Source organism: Erinaceus europaeus, chromosome 21 (assembly GCF_950295315.1).
Source record: "Erinaceus europaeus chromosome 21, mEriEur2.1, whole genome shotgun sequence".
NCBI classification, from domain to species: domain Eukaryota; kingdom Metazoa; phylum Chordata; class Mammalia; order Eulipotyphla; family Erinaceidae; genus Erinaceus; species Erinaceus europaeus.
Genome location: NC_080182.1, coordinates 36,492,969 through 36,511,614, shown reverse-complemented (window position 1 = coordinate 36,511,614; position 18,646 = coordinate 36,492,969). Strand labels below are relative to the sequence as shown.

General features: G+C 45.1%; 1 protein-coding gene across 3 annotated transcripts in view; it reads left to right on the top strand.

The window, feature by feature from the left end:
• The first annotated feature begins 13,621 nt into the window (after positions 1–13,621).
• ANKRD28 (ankyrin repeat domain 28) overlaps positions 13,622–18,646 on the top strand; it is a 135,623-nt gene continuing 130,598 nt past the window's right edge. For all 3 annotated transcript variants that reach the window (XM_060180846.1, XM_060180844.1, XM_060180848.1), the window contains exon 1: positions 13,622–13,832. Coding sequence is in view for 1 of the 3 variants with exons in the window: in XM_060180844.1 (XP_060036827.1) it covers positions 13,806–13,832 (27 nt within the window). In the remaining 2 variants the exon portion in view is untranslated. The remainder of the gene's footprint in view (positions 13,833–18,646) is intronic.

Sequence of the window (18,646 nt, the reverse complement as noted above, 5' to 3'; positions counted from 1 at the left end):
CACAATGCTGAACCCTAACGACCTAACATAAACAGTGAACTTAAGAGTCTAACGCTAGACAAATTATGTAGTCCCTTGTAATTCAAGTTGTTCTTTTTTGTATATATATAAAACATCTGAGTGATAATGTTTATTTTCCCTAATTTCCTTAGGAAATGTGTATTATTTTACACCATAGTGTTATGGAAGGTCAGGTTCTGAATAGACTTGGAACTCCTCTAATTTCAGTCCAGATGTAGAAACTAAGGTCTGGTAAGGCTAAGTGAGCGAGCCAAGCTCACAGATGATTATTGGCAAGGCTGAAAGCAGAGTGCTTATTTTCTGACCCCTGGGTTGGTGTTCTTCTAGCCTCATCATACTTAAGCTTGTCTTATTGTCTTCCAGTCAGCTAATATTACAATTATTTAGAAAGATTTATTTGTTTTTCATAAGTGACAGAGACCAGAGCACTGCTCAGCGTCAGCATATGGTGGTACCAATAATTGAACCTGGGATCTCTGGAGCCTCATGTGTGGGATTTTGGTGTGCTAACTGCTTCAGTATCTCCCCAGTCAGCTCACATAATCTATTTTTTCCTTCTTATGGAGTAAGGGCTCCACACATGGCCAGACTCATCATTTTAGGTCATTCTGCCCCTGTTCTGCTAGAGAGACAGACAGAGACAGACAGAGACAGAGAGGTCCAGGAGGTGGCGCAGTGGATAGAGCACTGGATTCTCAAGAAAGAGGCAAGAGATGGGGAGACAGAGCACCCCAGCACCAGAGCTTCTTCCAGGGTACAGCGCCTGCCAAGTGGTGCCAGGGCTTGACGGCATGACCTTTACCCAGTAAAGTCATCCCTCTGACTCACACGGTTCTTGAGGGACATGATAATGAATTGTATCTCCCATAGTGCTTAGCTGACCATATATAAATGTTTACGAAGTGGAGGAACTGTCATCGTTCCCTGTTGTCAATCATCTGGGAGATTCCAGTTGCTTCCCCTCCACTGAAAATGCGGACTCTTAGTTCACTGTTTGAATATGGTAATTATTCTTGGCGACTTCAACCAGTTCATAAATGGCTCATCTGATATTCTGGTCACTCAAGTTTTCTGAACACCTTACCTCTAATGATATTTTCCCCATGTGTATACACTGTAACTCTAATTTTTTTATTTTGGGGTAAGGATTTGCATATGAGAAAGAGAGAGGCGAGAGCACTATTCCGCTGTGACAATGTGATGCTAGGAGCCAAACTTGGGGTCTTATGCGTGCAGGTCGTCCTTTCCACCCAGATCTGTTTCATTGCTTGGGAAGAGACTCCGTCTCCCCACCCCCCCCACCCCCGCACCCTGCCCCCGCAGGTGAGGAGCCCGGGGTTGGAACCCAGATCCTTGCGCTTTGCACTATGTGTGCATAACTCCATGAGCTACTGCCCGACCCCCTCATTCTCTATTTTGCATCATTAATGTTTGCTTTTCTTTTCAGCCTCTACTATGATGTAACATCTTTCATCCTAAAAGACACAACTTTTAGGCTTCCCATCCTTCACCTTCTGCTCCATTTCTTTACTACCCTTTACATCAGGCTCCACCTGACGCTGTTGACTGGCTACGGAAGAAGGGCAATCGCTAGAAGAAGAAGAAGGAGAAGGAGAAGGAGAAGGAGAAGGAGAAGGAGAAGGAGAAGGAGAAGGAGAAGGAGAAGGAGAAGGAGAAGGAGAAGGAGAAGGAGAAGGAGAAGGAGAAGGAGAAGGAGAAGGAGAAGGAGAAGGAGAAGAAGAAGAAGACTGCCCTTTAAAACAAGACTCTTCGAACACGTTGCCTGTTCTCTCTTCCCATTGCTTCACTTCTCGTTTTCTTCTTTCTCTTTCTACTCAGATTTTTTATCTACAGTATTTTTCTTTAGCCTTTCCTAAGGTTATCAGCAGCCTTCATGTGGTCTAATCCAAAAGTCAGTTCTTCTCTTTTTATTGGACTTCGTGGCATTCAACCACTTGACCACTCTTTCTTGGTTTCTGGTTCTTACCTCATTCAGTCTCCTTTATTGACTCTTCCTACTCTGCTGAGAAGAGTTTGTGACTTCTGTCCTTTGCTTCATTAATATAATTTATTATAGGGAGTCGGGCGGTAGCACAGCAGGTTAAGCGCATGTGGCACAGAGCACAAGGACCGGCAAAAGGATCCCGGTTCAAGCCCCAGGTGCCCCACCTGCAGGGGAATCGCTTCACAGGTAGTGAAGCTGGTCTGCAGGTGTCTATCTTTCTCTCCTCCTCTGTCTTCCACTCCTCTCCGGATTTCTCTCTGTCCTATCAAAGGACAGCAACAACAACAATAATAATAATAACCACAACAGTGTTAGAACAACAAGGGCAACAAAAGGGGAAAAAATGGTCTCCAGGAGCAGTGAATTCATGGTGCAGGCATCAAGCCCCGGCAATAACCCTGGGAGAAAAAAAAATTACATATATATATGTACATATATAAATGTAATTTATGACATTATTTCAGATGTCAAACTAACCTTGCTTTCCTGGGATACACTCAACTTGGTTATAGTAATTCCTTTTCATGTTGTAAATTTTATTGAATAATATTTAATAATATTTTGTATCTTTTCTTATGAGGGAAAGTGATCTGTAGTTTCTTTGTCTTGTATTGTCTTTGGCTTTAGCATCAGAATATTACTGCCCTCATAAATTAAATTGGGAAATAGTCTCTTCTTTTGAAAAAGTTAATGAAAGGTTGTTATTACTTATTCTAAATTTGGCAGAATTCACCAGTGAAATCATCTGGACCTGGATTCCCATGAGATATAACTAATTCATTTTCTCAACTTCTTTTTTTTTCTCTCATATTAATTAGTGATTTATATGACGACAAATTAATAGGAGTGTATATAAACACCATTCCCACCATCAAAAGACTGTCTCATACCATCCCCCACCCCCCACCCCGAGAAGCCAAGCATCCACCCTCACCCTCACCCTCACCCATTTTCTTAACTTCTTACAGGTTTATTCAAATATTCTGTCTCTTCTTGAGTCAGTCTTGGTAATTGATGTATTCTAGAAATTTGTCTGCTTCACTTAGATTATTAGTATGAAGCTTATAATTGATAGTCTTCTTCTTCTAGCGTTTGCCTTTCTTCCGTAGCCAGTCAACAGGTCAGGTTGAAAGTTGTCAGGAGCTGCTTGTTGCTGGCTTTGAAAGTGACTGGGATCCATGTGGATTCAGTCGGCTAGGAAGGATCGTCAGTTTCCCCAATGAATGGGTACTCACGGGATGCACCACGAGAAGGTCGATCCAATGCATCCCATAATTGATAGTAATTGATAGTATCACCTTATACTGTTTTTTTTAACTTTATTTTCCCTTTTGTTGTCCTTGTTTTTTTTTATTGTTGTAGTTATTGTTGTTGTTATTTGATGTCATTGTTGTTAGATAGGACAGAGATAAATGGAGAGAGGAGGGGAAGACAGAGAAGGAGAGAGAAAGACAGACACCTGCAGACCTGCTTCACCACCTGTGAAGAGACTCCCCTGCAGGTGGGGAGCCGGGGGCTCGAACCAGGATCTTTACGCAGGTCCTTGCACTTCGAGCCATGCGCGCTTAACCTGCTGTGTTACCGCCTGATTCCCATAGTTGTTATTATTATTATTATTATTATTATTATTATTATTATTATTATTAAAAGGTTTACAAAGAGAATGTGAGCGAGAGGGTGAGGGGGAGATGACCGGAACACTGCTAATTCTGGTGGAAGATGGTACTTGGGATTGAACCTGTCCCTCCAGGGACTCTGCGTTCTAACAAGGCAAACTATCTCATCAGCTGATACTTTTAATTGTTCGAGGGTTGATCCCTCTTTCTTTCCTCATTTGAGTAGTTAAGTGTCTTTTGTTTATTTCCTTAGTTTATGTTGCTTTTTCATTACATTTTTCAAAGAACTATTTTGAAAATTATTTTCTGTTTCCAGACACGACAGTCATGGTTTGATTTTTCTTGCTTGTTTTAGGTTTAGTTTACACTGTGCTATCTACTTTTTGTGTAAGGTTAAGATTTTTATTTAAGGCTTTGCTTTTCTGATATGGTCATCTGACTTTACACAATTCTGTAAGCATTGCTCAAGATGCATCCCATATACTCTAAATCTCATATTTTTAAAAATTTTTATTTATTCATTCCCTTTTGTTGCCCTTGTTGTTTTATTGTTGTAGTTATTGTTGTCATTGTTGTTGGATAGAGCAGAGAGAAACGGAGAGAGGAGGGGAAGACAGAGAGGGGGAGAGGAAGACGGACACCTGCAGACCTGCTTCACCGCCTGTGAAGCGACTCCCCTGCAGGTGGGGAGCCGGGGGCTCAAACCGGGATCCTTAATGCTGGTCCTTGTGCTTTGTGCCACCTACGCTTAAACTGCTGCACTACCGACCAACTCCCTAAATCTCACATTTTTATTTTCAACTAGTACAACTTGATTTAAACCACGTTAAACCTCACTGAAAACATGAACTATTCAGATGTGTGCTGCTTACATTCCAAATTTTTTATGTTTCCTCAGACGTTTTTCTGTTATGAATCTCTAATTTAATTACATTGTAGCCACAGACAATAGTGTTTTTTTTTTTTAATAATTGCAATCTTCTTTATTTTATTTTGTTCTGGGCTACTACATAACCTTTATCCTGGAGAATGCTGCATGTCCACATTAAGAGAAATGTGTATTTTGCAGTTATTGTGTAGAGTATTCCACAGATAACAGCTAACTGAAAGTGCTGTTCAAGTCTGCTATAATTGTTACATCAATTATTAAAAAGTAAGTCATTGAGGGCAGGGGTAGACATCGTAATGGTTATGCAAAGAGAATCTCGTGCCTGAGGCTCCAAAGTCCCAGGTTCAATCTCCTGGACCACCATAAACCAAAGCAGAGCAGTGCTCTGGTAATAAGATAAAATTAAAGTAAAATAAAATAAATGTGTGTGAGTGTGTGTGTTTGTGTGGTTTATTTCTCCTTTCATTTTTTACCTGTTTTTTGCCTCCAGTACTTTTGGCATTGGTTCTTACGATTGTTATATCTCTTAGTTGCACTGACCTTTAGAAAAATATCTTCATAATATTTCTTGTCTTATAAGTTTATTTTGACTTTTGTTAATATAGTCATTCTATCAATACACGGTGTAAGGTTCTGCTTATATGCTGCTATTCCCCTTTCATTTACATCAGATGTGCTTTTATCTTTGAATCACAGGTATATTATCACTTATAGGCTTGTGACATGGAGTTAGGTCAGGCTGTTTTATTCAGTTCAATGAAATCAACTTTTGAGTAGTCTGTTTACTACTACAATCATGCTTAACCTATCTATGGATATAGCTAGAGTTTCTTTTGCCATTTTGATAGTTGCTTTTCAATTACTTCATATTTCATTCCAAGAAGTAATGGAATCATAAAATATATATATTTTAAAACAACTTCTCATTAAATACACAAAACATAGAAAAATAAAGAAATGACTTATACTGCCATCATTCAAAAATAACTCCATTTAGTCTGTGGTCTGACTCCTCTCAGTCTTTAGAATGTCTAGTCCCTTCACAGATGTTTGCCTGCTATCTCTTTTCTTGCTCGCATAGTTTATAGCATGCTAGAAGCACACTGTATATTTTCTTATGCAGTTTACTGTGTGCATTTTTCTGTGATGCTTTTAACCACTGAACCGTCGGTAGTAGAGACACTCAAACAGTTAAATAGCAACTTTCCTTGGTGAGTTTGTTTGTTTGTTTGTTTGTTTAATAAATGAAATGGCTCCAGAAAATCTGTTACGAAAATAACTGCAGTTATGAAAACAATGGTCAGGGTTGGCAGATAAGGTATCTGAAAAGCACCAAGTGCACCAGAAGTTTTGGAATTGTGTACTTAGTTTGTGGCTTCCTATTTTGTGAAACAGAACAGAGAAAGTGAACAATCTCTGTACATTATATAAAACTCGCATGTACAGTGATTGGTCTTAGTGTCTTAGAGGAGTGCTATGGGCTACTTTTTACTACAGATTACATCTGTGTGTGTCTGCATGCATACCATCTTCTATCAAACTTACTAATGTGGAATCTGAACCTTTCTCTGCTTGTCTTATTAACTTTTGATATTGTATGTGTCAGTTTCCCTATGTTCCATTATTTTTAAAAAGTGTTTGTTATATTTATTTATTTATTTATTTTGCCTCCAGGGTTATTGCTGGGGCTTGGTGCTGGCACTGCGAATCCACTACTCCTGGAGGCCACTCCCCCCCGCCCCCACTTTTGTTGCCCTTGTTGTTGTTATTATTGTTATTATTGATGTCATTGTTGTTGGATAGGGCAGAGAGAAATGGAGAGAGGAGGGGAAGACAGAGAGGGGGAGAGAAAGACAGACACCTGCAGACCTGCTTCACCGCCTGGGAAGCGACCCCACCCCTGCAGGTGGGGAGTCGGGGGCTCAAACCAGGATCCTTACGCTGGTCTTCGCGTCATATATGCCTAACCTGCTGCTTTGCTGCTCGACTCCCTTATCTTTATTTATATATTGTTGGTATGTTTCATATTGGTTTGCTCCCCTTCCCCCCGACCTCTGAAAGAATTGGTTTGGCCCTTGCTAGTTTCGAGCCCCAGTTTCTCCCTGCCCCCTATGCTAAGGACGTCCAGAGTCCCAGCAGCAACTGTGGAGGGAGAATGATGGGGAAGCACATGGTGTGGTGATTTTGCCCGCTTGTGAATAAAGATTAAACTGCAGCTTCTCAGCCCAGCCGTGTGTCCTCGAGTCTCTGTCTCTGTCTACCGCTGCAACGCTAGCCCGGCCTGCTAGAGCCTCTGAACTTAAACGACAATATATTGGATAGAGACAGCCAGAAATTGAGAGGGAAGGGAGTGATAAACAGAGAGACACCAGCAGCCCTGCTTCACCACTCATGAAGCTTCCTCCCTGCAGGTGGGGACCAGGGGCTTGAACCTGGGTCCTTGTGCACTGTAACATGTTCATCCAACTAGGTGCACCACTACCAGACTCCAGGTCTTGTTTTATATGTGTAAATGCACTCGAGTTCATGATTACATCATGTGGTATGTTTTCTTAGAGTGTAATTCCTTTTATAATTACTACATATCACATTTTTCCCTTGCATTCTTACATTTAACTAGATATTAAGTTGTTTTGGCTCGTATTTTCCTAGTTTCTGTGTGTTAGTTTTGCCTCCAGGGTTATTGCTGGGGCTGTGTCCACACTAGGAAACCACTGTTCCTGGCAACCATATTCCCCCTTTTCATTTGATAGGACAGAGAGAAATTGAGGGGAGGGGGGAGAAATATAGACAAAAAAAATTTAAAAATAAGTAAATAAAATAAAGTAGGAGGAAATAAACGAAATGAGAGGAAGCATTTTGCATAGAAATTCATTTCTCTGGTGCTGGTGCTGCTTGTGGTTTCAAGGTCACATTTCCAACACAGAGTTAGCATAGGTGCTATAGAAAGGCACCTGAGGGGCCCGCGGTAGTGCAGTCGGTTAAATGCAGGTGGCATGGGGCGCAAGGACTGGCGTAAGGACCCCGGAAGGACACTTCACAAGCAGTGAAGCAGGTCTGCAGGTGTCTGTCTTTCCTCCTCTCCATCTTCCTTCTCCTTTCTCTATTTCTCTCTGTCCTATTCAACAACAACAATGTACAATAAGGGCAACAAAAATGGGAAAAATGGCCTCCAGGAGCAGTGGATTTGTAGAGTAGGCACCAAGCCCTAGTGATAACCCTGGAGGCAAAGAAGGAGGAGGAGGAGGGGAAGGGGGAGAAGGAGACATTGGGTAGGAGAAGCAGTGACCCCTTTGTCACACTAGTTTAAGGTACTTTTCTAGAGCTTAGTCCAGCCATGTATTTTTAGTTCTCTTATTGACTCTTGGAACTGCTGACCATTATTTTAGGAAATTGGGGGGGGGTAGTGGTGGCACACCTGGCTGAGTACATGCCACTATGCTCAAGGATGCAGCTTCAGGCTCCCAGTCCCTACCTGAAGAGAGGAAGCTTCACTAGCAGTGAAGTAGTGTTATGTGTGTCTCTCTGCCTTTATTTCTCTTCCTCTTCCATCCCCTCTCAACTTCTCTGTCCTATCAAATAAATAAATGCACAAAAAAGAAATTATGTATCTTGCAAAAAAAAAAAGAACCCTAACCAATAAAACAAGTCAAAGTCTAAAATAATATTTGATTCCTCCTGAACAAACAGACTCTACCCTTTAACTCAGCTTTGCCTCCTACCATTATCTACTACATCTTAAAGGACTAAACTTTTGATTCATCTAGTTTTAAAATTCCAGAATACAGGCACTTGAAAAACGATGACTATTTTCTTTTTTTTTTTTCTCCACCAGGGTTATCTCTGTGACTCTATCTGCACAACTCCACAGTTCCTGGTGGCTCTTGTGATCGGGAGGGGGGCAGATAGCACAGCATCACTCCACTGCTTGTGAAGCTTTTCCCCCACAGGCACTCACTCTCCCATGTGGTGGTCAGATGCTTTCACATGGTATGTGTGCTGTTACCTGAGTCACCCAGCAGCATTACCACGCTATTATGGTAGATGAGCCAAGTTATTTGCAAATGTATTTTAGTTTATCCTTTCTTCTTACATTTCATTCATCCCCTTCAGATTCAACTTTTTCTTGTTGGATTATATCCCTTAGAATGTCTTTTAATAATTAGCAGTTGCAAGTCCTAAATTTTGAAAATGTGCTTCCCTTTTCCTCTTGAAAGTTTGTTAGCTAGGTATAGAAGTCACATTTCTCAGTTCTAGATTCTGAACACTGAAGATATTTTCCACTGTCCTATATCCACTATTTCTGCTAAGAAATAACAGGATAACTGGCATACTTTAAAGATGACTCTTTAGGGGGTCAGGCAAAAAAAAAAAAACTCTATAGTCACTATCAGGCCACTTCATCAGCTGGGGCCCTAGTCAGGGAGTCCTGAGATTCCCAAATAGACATGATGGGCCTAGACCTCGAATAGATCCCTCTCTCCATTGTTACTGGTCATCTCTATCAGAAACAACAAAACAGACCCCTTTGTGGGTCCCCACAGGACCTTGCCTTCAAATTGGATCAACAACGGTAGAGAATGTTCCATCTTCCGAAGGGAGGCTGGACAACATACTCTATGCTACACCTGAGGAAGACAGGTCCTGAAATTGGGGCAGCTTGGAACGTTCCTACTCATGACCACAGAATGTGAGCTCAGATCTACAGGGATGCAGAGGTCACATAGGCTCCTAAGCTGGATATGGACCCCAGATCATATCAAATCGATGGAGTTTACAGTCAACAATACTTATACACCTTTCCCATATTTGGGAGCTACTCTCTTCCCTGATCCAGCTTTCTGGTCCTTTTACCAGCCATGACATCATCTCCCCAGACTAGAACTTGAATCCACCTGCATATCAGATTTCAGACTCAGAAAAAAAAAAAAAAAAGAAAGAAAGAAAAACAAATACTAGTATAGCCATGGGCTCTTTGGAATATAACTAAAATAGGACTACTAGCTATATATAAAACGGAGACCCCCCCAACTCTTAATCTGAACTATTCCAGTGTTTAGGTTCATGATTAGTCAACATTTTTTTTGGCTTTATATGTTAACTCTTTTTTCAGCCACCAGGTTCTAGATGCTAACATGATGCCAACTGGACTTCCCTGGGCAGATGACCCCACCAATGTGTCCTGGAGCTCTGCTTCCCCAGAGCCCACTAGGGAACGAGAGAGGCAGGCTGGGAGTATGCATCAACCTGCCAACACCTATGTTCAGCAGGGAAGCAATTATAGAAGACAAACCTTCCACCTTCTGCACCCCACAATGACCCTCAGTCCAGACTCCCAGAAGGATAAGGAATAAGAAAGCTATCAGGGGAGGGGATTGGGATACAGAGTTCTGGTGGTGGGAATTGTACCCCTCTTATCCTATGGTTTTTGTCAGTGTTTCCTTTTTATAAATAAAAATTAAAGAAAAAAGAAAGAGAGAAAAACTTAAATGCAGGGCTGGAGAGACAGTGAAGCAGTAACACAAAGGAGGTGAGAAGTCCCAGGTTCAAATTCTAGTAGTCAGAACTGAGTGGTACCGTGGTTTTAAATACACACACACACACACACACACACACACACACACACACACACACACACACACACATCTTAGATGATAGAAAGCATATAGACACTACACAACACTAACAACAGTAATGTGGTTGCCTAGTTTTTAGCAATATCCCTCACAGTCATATCTGTTTAGGATCTTTGCTCCCACTTTAGAATTTTAAATGGAGCTGTGTTCAAGTCTTCTTCTTCTTCTAGCGTTTGCCCTTCTTCCGTAGCCAGTCAGCAGCGTCAGGTTGAGCCTGATGTAAAGTTTCGAGACCTCCTTTGAATCTGGAGAGGTGGCAGTCGTTGACAGACTATGTGGGTCATAGTCTGTCTGGAGCCGCAGGGGCAGTTCGGGTCGTCTCTGGCTCCCCAGCGATGGAACATAGCGGCGCACCGGCCATGGCCTGTTCCATAGCGATTGAGGAGGGCCCAAGAACATGTTTCATTAGATGCAGGTGCTAGTCTCATGGATTTGAGGATGTCTCAGTATTGTGGTGTTAACAGTTGGACATTTTGTAAGAGTAAGGAATAACTTTATAATAAAGCTTTTCAAATATTAGGGTTTGAACATGAAACTTATTTTATTGTATTGCTCAACTATACAGCTTTATCATTCCTATTATTACTCTCTCCCCAACTATGGAAATGTAGTTACTGTACTATTAAATCTGAATGGTCCTTCAGAGTTCCCACAGACTTTCCTATCAGTTTCTTACTTGCTTATGAAAGAATAAGCCAAGCGATGTCAAGCTTAGATTTTTTGTGATAAAATTCAGTAGCAAGTTAAATGGTTTTCTGGGTGAAGGGTGAAACTGAGTCAGGTATTATGCAACCTCTACTGGGAAAACTGAGTCTATCGTTTGCAAGGTTGCCAGAGATGGTGTACTATAAAATATTTTCATTAAGTGATCCATGAAACGGTGCAGTGGATAAAACAGTGGACTCAAGCATGAGGTTCTGAGTTCAACCCCCAGCAGCACACGTATCAGAGTGATGTCTGGTTCTTTCTCTCTCTGCACCTACCTTTCTCATAAATAAATATATCTTAAAAAAATAAAACAAAATGTTTTCATTAATTTTTGTTAATTAGAACATTTCAGAAGAATCCTGAAGTTTCGTTAGCTCAATCATAAAACCAATTAAAAGGCATGTTCAGTTCATAATTTAAATTATACTCTCCAATATATACATTTTAAATGTCTTCCCAAAAATTAATTTTCCCTCCTGTTCCTAATCTAGTTTCTGTTGTGCTTTTGAATTCTAGAACTTTAACCTAGAGGAGCGATTACTGTGGGTGGGGCAGGGAGACGGGGATGTATAAATTCTTGGCTAGTTATCCAGTGTTTAACAGGTCATGTGTGAGTGAGGGTAAAATTTTACACTCCTTTACTAAGAGAACTCTTTATTGGATTTAACACATAGGTAATTATTTACAAGGGTGACTTGTAATCACAAAGTAGTCTAGTGACATTACCACAGAACCTTTGTTTTAAGAGAACTCAAATGCTTTCACAACATTAATTCATTCACCTTCATTGAGCTGATAAGAGAGGCTGGGTGACAATATCCCTATTTTATAAACTGAAGTTGATGAAATAAGAGAGAAAGAGGTACTGAAGACAAAGCAAAGCAACAAGTTAGACTTCCCATTCAGCTTAATGTTACTTCTGTGGTAAGAGTCCCTCCATCTTAAGCAGAAAGTGCAATTTTATAGCAAGGGATGTCATTTTAGATAAATTGTTTCCATACAGCCAGGACACTAGCAGGTCAAAGAATATCAGAAAGTTCATGCTGTTAATTAATTGACACTAGTGTTCATTTTGCACTGTTTTTATTTTTTGAAACCTATTATTTATTTAGTGAATATTTGTAATAAGAGTTGCAAAGGAGAAAGGGGAGGGTTAGAGGGAAAGAGAAATATACCAGAGCACCGCTCAGCTCTGACTTAGGGTGGTGCTGGGGATTGAACCTGGGAGCTCGGAGGCTCAGACATCAAAGGCTTTTGCTTAACTATTATGCTATCTACCCAGCCCTGTTATTATTATTATTTTCCTACGGGGCTGAAAATAAGCTTTTTGTTATAAGTGCAGCTTTGTTTTATACTAACAGCCCTGGCACAGGTTCTCTCTCCTCCTTCTCCCCCCACCCCCTCCAGCCTGCCATTAGACTCAAATCGATCTTTTCAATAAAGTCTATCCCAGGAGACACAATTGATGGAGGGAAAGGGGGGGGGGGGAGACTTAAAAAAAAAAAACCCAGCTTGACGTCAGGCGTCTGCGTTCTAACCATCTGCACCTTTTATTAAGCAGGCTGGAGCCGGCAGGGCGTAGAGACACAGCACACAACACACTTCTCCCACACTCGCCAGGAATGGCACCGGCGAGCCCCTGCACAAGCAAGCAAGCGGGCTGCGAGCTGGAGGGTGATGCAGAGAGTGTGTGTGCGCGCCCCTTCTCCATGCGAGGACGCTACTGGAAATCCTGCACGTCTCTCTCATTGCTCTCGAGTGGGGGGCAGAACCCTTCAGATGCGAAAGAAAGGGGGTGGGGAATCATAGGCCAGCCATCCAAGGTTTTTTAATATATATATATATTTTTTTTTCTCCCAGAGATGCTCTGCCTGGTTTCGGAGGGGGGCTCCAGGCAGAGAAAAGGCTGAAAAAAGCCGTCGGGACTGCAGAAGATGCCGCCCCCCAGGACTGCCTTCTCCCTCCCGCGTCTTTCCCGGGGCCCCCAAATCCGGAGGGGCGTGTGCCGGGGAGGCGCGTTCATTCTCCCGGGACGCACAGGCTCCGCCGCCACCTGCCACCCCCCCCCCCCGGGACCCGCTTTGCCCCCTGGCCGACCCCCAGAGGCATTTCCCCTCTTCCTGCACGTGCGGGTCCCGACCGCCCGCCTGCTCCCGCCGCCTCCCACCCAGGTACCCACGTCTCCCGCCCGTCGGCCCGCAGCGCCAGCCTCGCGGGCTCCCGGCAGAGCCAGCACACGCCCTCCACGTGCGCGCCCCGGGCCGCTACCCCGCACCCTCCGCTGGGCTCCGGCTCCCCGGGCTCGCAGCCCCGGGCTCCGCCCACCGCGCCCCGGGCGCGCGCCCAGAAGCACCTGGCCGCCCCTCCCCCGGCTTCCGCCCCCCACGCCCCCGCCTCCCCGGCCCGCGCGCCGCCGCCTCGCGCCCACCCCGCGCCGCTTCCTCCCCCTCCCCCTCCCCCTCCCCCGGCAGTGGGCGGAGCCCGGGGGCGAGCGAGCGCGACGGCGTGGCCAATGGGCGCCCGGCTTACTCTGGCCTCTCCCCCGCGCGGCGGCCAATCGCGGCGGGCGGTGGTGGGAATATTGTGGAGTGGAGTTTGATGCCGCCGCTGCCGCGGGCTGGAGCGGCGCGGCCGCGGGAGCCGCCGGGGTGTTTCGGGAGGGGGGCGTGAGGCGGCGGCGGCGGCGGCGGCGGCGGCGGCGGCGGCAGGGGCGGCGCGCGGAGGCCGCCGGGGCTCCGAGAGAAAAGAAAGGCAGGAAGAGGGCGGGGAGCCCTGCTCCGGCGGGGAGGCGGGGCGGCGGCGCTCTGCACCTCTCGGCGGCGGCGGCTGGCGGGGCCGCCCCCTGCCCGCGGACTCAGCGCAGCTGGCGGCCGACGCGAGGGCCCCGGGCAGCGGCCGAGGCCACCGGGGCGGGGGCGAGGGCGACCGCCATGGCGTTCCTCAAACTCCGAGACCAGGTAGGCGAGGGGCGGCGCGGCGAGGGGGAGGACAGACGGACGGACGGAAGGAAGGAAGGAAGGGCGGGCGGGGGTCGCGCCCGGGGCGGCCGGGGGTGGCGGCGGCGCCTGTCAGCCGAGCGGCGCGGCCGGGAACCCACGTGGGGCCGAGGGGCGGGGCCCGCGCTCCCGCCGCCCCGCGCGGCCAGGTGAGGCCCGGGCCTAACAGGTGGCTCCCGCGGCCGCCCGGGCCCGGGGTCACGACCTCGCCCGCGCCGGGCCTCCGAGTGCGGGTTCGAGGCCCCGCCCGCAGCTTCCCACACGGGTCCGTGGGCCCCGGGTGTGCGCGCGTCTCGGCCGCTCCCGTGGATCCGAGCCGGCGCCCCGGGGCTCGGAGACAGACGGACGGACGGACCGACGGACGGGAGCAACTCGGTGACCCAGTCGCCGCGCCGTGACCGTGACGATGCTTCGCCCGCCTGAGGAGCCGGGAAGAGGAGAACCGGGCTTCCTTGCCCGCGGCGGGCCGAGACGGGCCGAGCTGTGCGCCGCTTCTTTGAAGGGAAACCGGAGACGGACGCGGGGAGCCGCCCGGGAGGCGTCGCGGGAGGCAGCCGGTCGGGTCCGCGCCGAGCTGGAACCTGTTGGCACCACGTGCGTCTCCTCCCCGCCCCCCGACGACCGAACTGTTGACTCAGATCGAAGGGGAAATGACTTGCTTGCATGGAAAAGTGGTTCTGGAAGTGAATATCCCACTCGCAAAAACAAAAACAGAAACAAAACAAACAAGCATGGTGGGACGCTCCCTAGCCACTTTGTTCTGTAGTGTCTCTTAGTGAGTTTTCTGCCTGATAGTTTTCCGCGGCTCGGTCGTATCTTGAGTTTTCTTTTCTCTTTTTATTTATTTTTTTATTTTTAAGTGAATGCCCCTTTTGGTTTAGGCTGGCTGAACTTGCCTTTCCTTCGGTATCCGAAGAGTTTGAACTGGGCTTAACACCAGGGCACGATACTTGGAAGCACGCCACTGTTGACAGTCTCGTTGAGACGTTGTCTCTTCTGTTGTAAAGCTGCGTGTTCAGAGGCTGCCGGCTGTTAGTCCGCAGGTATCACTCGTGTAGCGCTCCTGTATCACTCGTGTAGCGCTCCTGTATCACTCGTGTAGCGCTCATGTATCACTCGTGTAGCGCTCATGTAACACTCGTGTAGCGCTCATGTAACACTCGTGTAGCGCTCATGTAACACTCGTGTAGCGCTCATGTAACACTCGTGTAGCGCTCATGTAACACTCGTGTAGCGCTCATGTATCACTCGTGTAGCGCTCATGTATCACTCGTGTAGCGCTCATGTAACACTCGTGTAGCGCTCATGTAACACTCGTGTAGCGCTCATGTATCACTCGTGTAGCGCTCATGTAACACTCGTGTAGCGCTCATGTAACACTCGTGTAGCGCTCATGTAACACTCGTGTAGCGCTCATGTAACACTCGTGTAGCGCTCATGTATCACTCGTGTAGTGCTCATGTATCACTCGTGTAGCGCTCATGTAACACTCGTGTAGCGCTCATGTAACACTCGTGTAGCGCTCATGTATCACTCGTGTAGCGCTCATGTATCACTCGTGTAGCGCTCCTGTATCACTCGTGTAGCGCTCATGTAACACTCGTGTAGCGCTCATGTAACACTCGTGTAGCGCTCGTGTCCGCGGCGTGAAGCGGAAGCTCGAAGCTCGGCAGGGCCCTGGCAGGTGAAGCGCGGCCGCACCTGGCTCCTGCAGTCAGCCCGGGCCGGATTCTCACGGCGTGAGATTGGAGCCTCCCCGCGCATCCCTACTAAGACAAAAGGCATTTTGTGCTCCCATAGATGGTAGCTAAGGTGGTGATCGATTTTGGCTTTGTTTTCTTGTCACGGACTTTTGCAAAGGTTGTTTTGGGAGTCAGATCATGTCATGCATGCAGTAGGAGTTGGTGGACTTGTAGGAGAGGGTCCCCTTTTGTTCACCGTCAGGTTTTTTAATCAGAGTATTGGTGTTTTTTTTTTCAGATGGACGTAAAATGTAACTGCACCTTTGCATTTGCATATTTAGGAATCAACTGTAACACTGACTCCAGTTTTTTGTAGTGCCTATCAGCACGCTGTAATGTGACATGTAAAATGCCACTTGTAAACTTGAGACTTGGACAACTTAGTGACTGACGTGTCTGGGAAGAGCTCTGACATTTAAACTATTGCACTAAGCAGTATTTTGTCTCTTTTCAAAGGCTTTGGGAAATGAGGGGGTTTTTTGCCTGCTTTAAAAGGAATAGCCATTTTATAAATCATGACATTAGTTACTAAGGATGATAAAAATGAAACTTGTGCTGCCTACAGGAAAAGTAGTACAGCTAGACGAGTTATTTTATTTGGAGAGAGAGAGAAGCTCTAGATAGGTCCACAGGCTTCTTAGCTGTAGAAGTTACTCAACATCACGTTTTAAGTCTCATTTACATTGGAGATAGAAAATAGTCGAGTCTTACTTTTCTGTTTCTATATTTCTGTTTTATTCTAGTTTTTTAAATACCCCTTGATGTGTGTGTGTGTGTGTGTGTGTGTGTGTGAAAAGTGGTGTGCATGCGTGTGATTGTGCACACAGGAGTGTCAAAAGGTTTCTGATTATACAGACAAAATCAGTGGGTAGTATAGTATAGTTTTCATATTCAATAAGTAAATAAAAGTGTTCCCTCATTTCCTCTTGATACCTAATTATGGGCTAAGACTACTCATATACCGTCTATTCGTAGATGAAAATAATCTCTTTGTATAAATATAGGTGAGATAAAATCGTTTTCTGTTTGTGAGAGTAGAAAAATGAAGTATACCTCTGTTTCATAATTACCCAGCAGAAATCTGTAACTGTTGCAGGGTTTTATTCCAACAGGTGTCACTGTCAGAATTTTTCTTTGCACCTAGCAAAATATAGCAATTATTAAATTAATTACACTTTTCTGGTTTTATTAAGATATTTTTATTTAAAGCCTGTGTAAGTTTAAAATGTATGTAATAATTTGACATGTGTTTATATTGCAAAGTAATTACCACAGAAAGGTTAGTTGGCAGCTCCATTTCTGCACATAATTACCTTTTTTTTGGTTTGTAGATAACATCTAAATCTACTTTCTTAATAACTTTCAGGTATGTAATTCATTGTTGTTAATTATCATCATGGTGCTGTATACTGGATTCCCAGAACTTACTCATGTTATACCTAGAACTTTGTACCTTTTGGTCAATTACATTTTGATATCGCATCAGTGATTCATAATACAACCTTATCATAAGGCAGGAAGATAGTGTCTAGTTCTGAATGGACACATTCATAATTGGGAAGTTATATTGCAGCTGACAATTGGCTGCGTAATCCTGAAGGCTCTAGGCTGATGGAGATTGTGTCAAATGGGAGCAGGCCTATTAGTCACTGCTTGGGCCTGGTTTATTCTTACTGTTTGGTGCACTTAGTATTTTTCAGAACTCCAAAATGCTTTTTTTTTTAATTGAGAAATTCAGATTCTTAAAAAAAATCTCTGTCACTGTTGGTCAGTTGGTATCACTGACACTTTAAGCTGGTTTTAAGAGGAGCTTGTGGGGTGGGGGAGGTGGCTCTCTTGGCAGAGCTCATGTTGCCATGTTCCAGCCCCCAGCCACCCGTGGGAGCAGTTGCACCAGGGCAGAGTTAAGACCAGTGGATCAATGTTGTGGTGTCTCTTCTATCTCTCCTTCTTTGTCTCAGCCTCTGTCTTAAAAAAAAAAAGTCCACCAGATCAGAGGAATGGTGCAGGCATGGAACCCCCTGGTGCTGGTGGCAAAACATGTCCACCACTACAGAAAGCCACTAGCAGTCACCCCATTCCTCCCTGTCTGTGAATCTGTCCTGTGTATTCCATGTAAATGGAGCCATGTAGTATGTGGCCTTTCATATCTGACATTTCAGGGCTGGGCAGTGGCACGCCCAATACAGCACACACACAGTGCAAAAGGACCCAAACTCAAGTCTCTGGCCCCCACCTGCAAGGGGAGCAAAGCAGTGCTACAAGTGTCTTTGGCTTTCCCTCCTGGCTCTCCCTCTCCCTCCCCCTCCCCCTCCCCCTCCCCCCCCTTTCTCAAAAAGGAAAAATAAATGGCCAAGGAGAGCAGTGGATTCATCACACAGGCACTGAGTCCAGCCAGAACCCTGTGGCAAAAAAAAAAAAAAAGTCTATTCATGTTGTAATGGTTATAAACTTTCATATCATACCTAAGTTCTTAAATATCTACAGTTTAACACCACCACCCCCATTGCATTTGTGCAATCTGTACAATTATATTTCAGTTTTTTTGACTTTTGCTTTTATGATAAGTTAAAACTTTGTTGTAATAACTTTTATGTTTGGATTACCTTTGTCGAGGAATTATCCTTATACTCTAAGTTAATGGTCAGTAGGTAAGTATTCAAGGCTTTTTTGAGCAGGTGTGGCATGTGTCATCAAGCAGTAGGTGAGCATAACTTGACTGTTTTGTGTAAACAATGTGTTCTCCCTGGATCAGATGTCCACTATGGTAGAGCATTATGTAACCAGGGAACAAAATGACCCATGAAAAAATCTTACAAATGGGGATACAGAATTATGACATCCTGAAAAACACTGGCACACAACTCTTCTGGTATTCTGCATTGAGTATGTAACTGAGCATCATGCATGTGGAGACCGTGTGTGTGTGCGTGCGTGTGCACACGCACAAAAGGTGCAATAGCTGTAGAGTCTTGTCTAGAAAAGGTGCAAAAAAACACAGAGTACATGGTGTGTGAGGTACTTCACATGGAA